The following is a 7,826-nucleotide window of genomic DNA, read 5'->3' on the forward strand; positions in this document are numbered from 1 at the left end:
GCACGGCCTGAGGTACGTAAATAATCCAGCACACTTTCCTCTCTTACGTTTACCACACGGCTTCAACAAGCTGGACATCATTAGCGACGCTTATACGCACTGAAGATTACATTTTCTTTAAAAATTTGTATATATCTTTATGTAACTCATGCATGAAAAACGCTACTTTTCGTGCCTCCAAAGTGTGGCGAAAGTGGCGCTTTATAAATAAGGATACGATAAAAATGCTGCGCATGCGCAAATCGGCCCAATTTTACATTATCGCACTAGTGCGATAAAGTAAACTTTGTTCTCGCGCGTTGTCATGAAATGCATTCACTTTGTAACCCTTCCTTGCTCTTCTTATGGCGGCCTCCTCCAATGAAGAGATGTTCCAGTTACTTTGGAGGCACAAAAAGTAGCGTTTTTCATGCATTCGTTACAGAAAATATTATGTGATACTGGTACAATAAAGCGAACATTATACGCAGGTCGTGAAGTTTGTCACACTCGCCGCACTCGTAAAACAAGCAGCACTCGCCTTCGGCTCGTGCCGTTGTTACTCGTGTTACTCGTTACTCGTGTGCGGCTCGTGAAGTTGGTTGCACGACTAACTTCACCGCCTGCCTATAAAGTTCGCTTTCTCGCACTCGTATCACAAAGTACTATTATGCATTTCTAAAAAAAATGGACTCACAAATTATATTTATATGCCATTAAACATTTTCGACGACGCAATATATTCTTCTGATTAGCGACATCATAATGCATTTACATTTTATATCTATGAAAATATAGATTTCAGTGCTTAGAGCTTCTATGTCCCGTTGAGCAACAAAAACTTGTGATATCCCCCAAAAAACACTTACGTGTAAAAAACTACGCCAAGTATAGGAGTGCTATGTATTCCTCTAATAAAAAGTATTGATATCAGATTATGGAGGCCAAGTACATAAGTCACTACATCGTTGCCTATTATATGATCTAGCACTGGCCCATCATTTTAATTGTATTTTCAAAATTTCTTATAACGTTTTCACTGCTCTTTTACATTACTACTGCTTCCCGTAGTTGATTATGATTTAATGGTCATTTAATAATTAATAAAACTTTAGGTAATTCCTTATCGAGTACTACTTGGCGCGTTCGTGCATTTCTTGACATAAATTTGTATTCATTATGCCAGTCATCAAACTCAAAACCAATGTCACCTTTCTATATACAGCTTATTCACAATAACTCGTCAAAAATAATCACGGTAAAAGCTTAATAACACACATATAGTTTTAGGATACTATTAGTACGCTCAAAGTAAGTACTTTGGAATTCCTGGCACGGACCCGCGAAGTAGTACTCGATAAGGAATTACCTAAAGTTTTATTAATTATTAAATGACCATTAAATCATAATCAACTACGGGAAGCAGTAGTAATGTAAAAGAGTAGTGAAAACGTTATAAGAAATTTTGGAAATACAATTAAAATGATGGGCCAGTGCTAGATCATATAATAGGCAAACATGTAGTGACTTATGTACTTGGCCTCCATAATCTGATATCAATACTTTTTGTTAGAGGAATACACAGCACTCCTGTACTTGGCGTAGTTTTTTACACGTAAGTGTTTTTTGGCGGATAGTATATTTACAAAAGGTAGCAGCTCTTCATGTATACAAAGGCAGGTAGGTAGTACCGCTCCGAGCGGTGCGTATATTAGCGCGCACAGGTAGCTAAGTAAACGTCGCTCAAAAGTACACTTAGACTGCTCGGATCTTTATAAAATTTTAGTATGATACTTTTAAATATGTATACTTTCGAAAAATGCAATTAAAAAATCGAGTTTTTGAAAATTCTAATTAGGGTAGACCCCTTAAAGTGCCGAAGAATATTGAGCAGTACAAAAAATGGAAAGCGGCGATTCGGGGTGTTGTACTGAAGCAGTCGCAGTACATTTGCGAAAAACACTTCGATGAAAACTGCAGAATCAGACAGTGGATCAAACGCGACACCAATGGTCAAATTATAGCCCAAGTAAGTCCTTTCACTTTATTTGTTTCCGTAGTATGTAAACAGTAACATTTACTACACTATCTCTCGTGCATTGAACTATCAATAGTGTTTAATACATTTTGCATAAACTTCTTTCACTTTGATTGAAGGCAGCATACGAGCGTCCCAGACTGATTGAGGATGCTGTACCAAAAATATTCGAGGATAGCGAAGCTGTGCAATCAGCATCTCCGAATTGTTTGGAATGCGAAGATCAATCGAAGGAGTACATTCTTGACACTGCACAATCCTTAAAATGTCCTGGTATATACATGAGTATTATTTTTTGCTAAAAATAAAGCAATGTATCAATGATCGATATCGGTATCCTTTGGTCGATAGGACCAAAGGAATATGCGATGATTGAAAATGTTATAAAAGCAATCCGAAAGATGAAAGGTATTGAGTCAATGATAGTACACGATACCTAGCCGTGTACATGTGGCCATGATACGCAATGATATGCCCAGGGAGTTTACCCGTCTAGATTAAGTTAAATGCTTACCGCCAAATTGATTTCCAACATTCCGATGTGCTTTGAAACAGAAACAAATTAATTTATAATAATGAATAAAAATATATTAAAAAATGTACACAGAATTGTTAGTTCTGTTGATAAATAATATCTGCAAAAAAAATGGAGTTAATCATAATCCAATATTATACTTACCTTCAAGCTCATTTTTAACATTGGGGTGCAATTTGAAATGTAAAAAAATTGAATTATCATCAAGGAACAAAGTCACTAGAAAAATTTGATTTACGATTATCCTAGGCTGCCTTACTAAATTAAAGGAATGACATATTAACGAACTAAACTTCACAAACTTTAATTCTTCCATCTCAGGAAATCTGAAAAACATATTCTTAAGAGATACATGTAATAACATTTGTTACTCTTGATTCAGATGTGAGCATGGAGGGCTCTACCTCAAGGGATGTCTCCAAGGCAGCAACTGCTCATACTTTAGAAGAAACTGTATCTGGAAACGAGAATAGTCTGCCTCAAGATTCGGTCTGTCCTCAAGCGGAAAAGGAGGCAAATATGACGGATTGTTCTACAGTACCTCCACGAAGCAGAGACTTCGGAATGTGGGATATCCTAGTTAACGATGGTAATACCGTAGTGACCTCAGGTACTGAAGTCTGCATCACTATCCCGAAATTTTGGGGTTGTAAAGAACTGTTAACAGAGAGAGGACAGTCGATAGTATTCTCACACCTGGAATCAAAACGGGGAAATAGCGGAAATTCCGGTAATCGAACGTAGTGTCATGGTTGATCCTGACAACCGAGTTCGATACAGTCTCTATGGACACACCGATGATCCAAAGGAATGTAAGCTCGTTGAAGTATTAGAAGAAACGTCGCTACTGGCAGAGACTTTGGAAAAATTTAGAAGAATGAAAGCTTGTGGCGGTCTCGGTGCTGTCAAAGTTCACTATTTGTCCGCCGATACTGTTTTTAAAGATTGCCTTGATCGATGGCGTGATAACAACTGTACGTTGTTATCAAAACAAAAAAAGTGCGAAGGGTGCAAGAAAATGCGACAACGAATATTGCGACGAGAAGTTAGAGCAAAAGAAAATCGCACGACAAAGCGCGTGTTGCGAGCATCAAATCCGATCGACGAAAAGAAGCTACTGGCGCTGCGAAAAAAAAGCGACCGCGAGAGACGCTTGAAAAATCGAGCGAAACAACGCGTGCATTTATTGCTGCAGTCTTTGAGAAGAAAAGCCGAGGAAATAGCGTCCATTAGCGTTGAGTCGTTGGAGGAAAGGTGCAGAGCATTTAAGAGCGAGTACGTCTTCGGTATCGCAATTAGTCGACAAGAAATCGAGAGATGGACTGATTCACGCTAATTCACAGTTTTTCGATCTCATTCGCTATGTCGAAACCTCCTTCGCAAGATATGCATCGCGTTCCGATGTTTTTGCATGCACGCTCGAAGAAGTTTTATCATCTTATGATTTTACATTCCCATATATAGAACACGCTACCCAAATATTGTCATACGCGATAGTGTACTATATACGTTTAAGAATGCGGCAATGCGCCCACCAAGAAAATTTGAAAATGATACAAAAGTTTGTTGTCAAGAAAAAATTATCGAAATTGACAAACCAATAAAACTTTTGCAATCATAGTCAGCACTGTATACTCGTTTTCTTTTCTTTACAATCCCGAATTCCACTATCCTAAATACGTAAAATACCTTGTGACGTGTACCGTTCATCGGCGTCGCCTACAAATAATCCCGTGGCTGCTCCCAACGTGCTGTTATCAAAGAAAAGGTCCGAAGATCTAATTGTTGGGCGCCAGGTGCGGCTTTCCCGCACCACCATCCCTCACCACGGCCGTTTTCAGGTTTCCCGGCGGCTCAGCCTCAACGCACTGAAAATGGTAGAGGGGAACATGGGCGCGACGAGAGAGAATTTTGGAGTCAACGGATAGGCGCGCAAAATGATAAAACAGCGAGTAGGATACCGTTCCGTTTATTACCATCAAATAAACGGCGGATTTTACAATACAAATCCGGTCGCGTACAGTGTGTCCTCCAACGGCGGCTCACGACTATTCCGAGTCGTGATTTCTAGCCTGCCCAAGACCTGTCCCTATTTCGGTGGCCCTACCGAATCCGCTAATCCCCTCGCGATCCTAACAGGTCTCGTTGGAGACGAGCCTTTCCTTCCTCGGGAGTGTGCCCTCTGACGTCGGTAGCCACCTGAGGCCTCCGTGTGTCGGCACCACTCCCGCTCGGCTATCTTCTCGCGCAAGATATTCTCTAAATAAGACCGCCCCTGCGGTACTTACCGAGAGTTTATTACGTTTTAACTTTTGTTTATATTTCCAGATTTGCGATGGCTACAGGAATAGACAATCCCGCTTACGATGCATCGGCAAACAGATTGGTAAGTTAATGTTTATTTCCGTATTCCATACTTTTATAGAAAAATGTGCACCAAAATTGATTATCCGTATATACGAAATTCAGAAAAATACATTTATCTATATTATACTATACTATTATCAATTTAATAGTCTTCATTCAAATCCTATGGACATTATTCATATTGGTGAAAATTATTATATACGGGATAGATGACTGATAGATCATTTTACATAATCGACGTAAGATCCCACACACATACGTCTAATAAGATTTATCTTGGGAGTGTCTTTTGCATTCGGGATTGAAAAAAAGTTTCATGAGTGCATGTGCACACGCAACAATATATGGGCAAAATTCCAAACAAATAACTAAACTAATCGAGATAAAATTTATAGAAAATATCAAGTTCAACCATTTGTTCTCAGAAATTCAGAACAAATGCAAATGTCGTCGTTCCATCTGCATCTTGAAGTTGATTTCTTCCATAGATTTTAATCCTATTGGTTCAGCCATTTGTTTTCCATGTTGCCTACAGAATTGTGCACGCGTGCGCATACACATATACGCACACATTCAGATTTTTTTTTCAGTTTTTTCAATTTAATGTTCAGTGCCTCAAAATGAATGGTATGATCTCACTAAAAGTTTCAATATGAGATCTTACGTGGATCATGAAAAAAAATATACTAGCGATACATCCTTTATCGATCAATTTTTACCTGCGTAACGAAGAAAACGCGATAAATCAAAATTCAAAATGATGAAGAACGAAGAGCAATCGAGCAATTTCACTCGAACGATTCGGTCAGAAAGAACCTTCAAATTAAGAAGGTAGATCTTATTTACGTCCAAAATCTCAGTGAAGTGGTATCCGGAAGCTTACACAACTCTGGGGAGTTTGCCTTTGGACTTGAGTAAATAGAAAATTCGGATAATTCGATTTCCAGCGACGGAATCGAGTTGAGCCCATTAAGATTTTCTACAATTATACCATTTTAGTGTCTGTAAAAGTGTGCAGCCATTGCTCGAATACTTTCGTTGAGTGAAATTACTTGCATGAGTTTCTCTGGACCTCATAGATAAATTTATTAAACGTTGCGCGAAAAGCGCAATTTGTCATTATTAACTCATATTCCGTACTGTTATTTTTGGCACTTTTAAACTGTACAGATGGGTCAATTATATGTAACGCGTTTTTCATTGAGTAAAAGTGTGTTAAAATTTCTGAAAAAAATCATGTACGTTATTTGATCCTTTATAAATAAACACTAGAATAAAAGATTGAAAAATAATTATTTTACCAGAGCAGCTATTGAATTAATGAAAATTAATTTTCAATGCATCGATACTGATAGAAATTGTGCGAACAAAAACAACCCATCAGCACGGAACAAGGGTTTAACAGAGGATTTACGCTCGTGCGTTCATTCCTATGGATGTATGGGTGCGCGCGTGCGCGCATCCAGTGTGTAGTTAAATGTGCTTCATCGATCTCAGGAAGGATCGGAAGGGGCGCAATAAAACCTTCGGATAATCCCGGATTCACACATATGCAGATCTTCGCAGGCAGACAGATACGCCAATATCGTAGAATGTAAACACTTTCGTGGAGCCAGGTAACAGGGTTACAGTGTGAAACATATATGAAATAGGTGGGACAATGGTTTATTTGTCACAGAAGTTATTTCTACTAGATACTTATACAAGTATAACAAGATAAAATTCTCGTTCATAGACACAACTGCATATAACATTTCAGAGTGGCTTTTATACTCACAATCGAAAAAAAGGATGCGTGTGTACGCGCGGGCTCACGTGTCGGTATATATGTATGTGCATGTAAAATTTGGTAGGCATAATGCTAAACAAATAGCTAAATTAAACAGTCTAAAATTTAGAGGTGGTTTCAGAGATAGATGGTATAATAACATTAAAAATATAAGTAATACTTCCGGTTTTCATACAGTGCATGCACAAAGTCCAGCATATTTTATATTCGACTTGGACACATGAATTCTTGTAGGCAAAATGGTAAAACTGCAGTATACGACTCCGAACTGAAGTTGGCTGCTAGTGACTTAGATTTTTGACGTACCGCCATCTGTCGGATATAATGTGAATCGCATGGAATAATCGTGCCGCCTATTCGAAAAAAAAGGTTAACCATGTTTAAAATTATGAAACAAATTTAGTTTTATTGAAGATCTAAAAAAATATATTATACATAAATTTACATAATTTACTTACAAATTTCGAAGCTGAAACCTCTTCTTTCATCTTTATATTCTAAATCGCAAAATATTCTAAATCGAAAAGTTGATGCTACGTCAATAATTGGTGGCTCTGAAAAGTACCGATTTTTTGGGATTTCCTCCGTCGACGATTCCACCTCAAAATCCACTTCCGTTTGCTTCCGTCGCGTCAGTGTCCTCTTCAGCGTCCGCGTCGTTGGATGGAGGTGGATGAAGGCGAGCAATGTCTTTAAAAACGTTTCAAAAGGATCAAGTCGGTACATAAACTCCTCTAAGTATGAGGAGAACATACCTTTGCTGCGATTGCAATCCGGGAATTGCCGTTTAACGAATGCCCACAATCCTTCTGTAACGTTCGTGGCAGCATCCGTCTTGGGATCTTTGAAAGTCAATTAATGATTGACGGTCGGATGCTCGTAACCTTCTGCATCTAAGGATTCATAGGCTTTCCAACAATCGCTAACAATTGTGGTGCCAGGTGCAATAAATTCCTTCATGAGAGGCACGAGTGTGGCCGCCGATCGACCATTAACTGTTGTCAAAAAACTATCTATCCCACGAAATACCCACTGCCCTGTCACATGTTTACCTCGGTGGTACTTTCGTTTGCCGAACTTCGATTCGTCGATCTCTACAACAATACCCGGACCTCCAA

General features: G+C 38.7%; 2 protein-coding genes across 2 annotated transcripts; one reads left to right on the plus strand and one right to left on the minus strand.

Annotated features, from left to right (window-relative positions):
• Positions 1 to 1,837: 1,837 nt before the first annotated feature.
• LOC112495201 lies at positions 1,838 to 3,888 on the plus strand (the record flags this gene model as incomplete). The annotated part of the gene is made up of 4 exons (XM_025090846.1): positions 1,838 to 2,008; positions 2,137 to 2,290; positions 2,935 to 3,162; positions 3,272 to 3,888. Coding segments are annotated over 4 exons (1,170 nt in total), but the record flags the coding sequence as incomplete, so codon positions are not given.
• Positions 3,889 to 6,584: 2,696 nt separating this feature from the next.
• On the minus strand, positions 6,585 to 7,596 carry LOC107273489. The gene is made up of 3 exons (XM_015751747.2): positions 7,464 to 7,596; positions 7,167 to 7,398; positions 6,585 to 7,061 (listed from the first exon to the last, which is right to left on the minus strand). The coding sequence occupies exons 1-3, from the start codon at positions 7,536 to 7,538 to the stop codon at positions 6,910 to 6,912; spliced, it is 459 nt and encodes a 152-aa protein (XP_015607233.1). The 5' UTR covers positions 7,539 to 7,596; the 3' UTR covers positions 6,585 to 6,909.
• Positions 7,597 to 7,826: the final 230 nt, after the last annotated feature.

Source organism: Cephus cinctus, unplaced genomic scaffold, assembly GCF_000341935.2.
Source record: "Cephus cinctus unplaced genomic scaffold, Ccin1 Ccin1_scaffold1625, whole genome shotgun sequence".
NCBI classification, from domain to species: domain Eukaryota; kingdom Metazoa; phylum Arthropoda; class Insecta; order Hymenoptera; family Cephidae; genus Cephus; species Cephus cinctus.

What these genes read in the sequence shown, in the direction of transcription:
- LOC107273489 (XM_015751747.2), bottom strand. Translation starts at nt 7,538, where the DNA reads ATGCTGCCACGAACGTTACAGAAGGATTGTGGGCATTCGTTAAACGGC. An exon ending in GGATTGCAATCGCAGCAAAG is followed by an intron (nt 7,399 to 7,463) that starts GTATGTTCTCCT and finishes ACGTTTTTAAAG; the next exon opens with ACATTGCTCGCCTTCATCCA. An exon ending in AGGTTTCAGCTTCGAAATTT is followed by an intron (nt 7,062 to 7,166) that starts GTAAGTAAATTA and finishes TTTTTCGAATAG; the next exon opens with GCGGCACGATTATTCCATGC.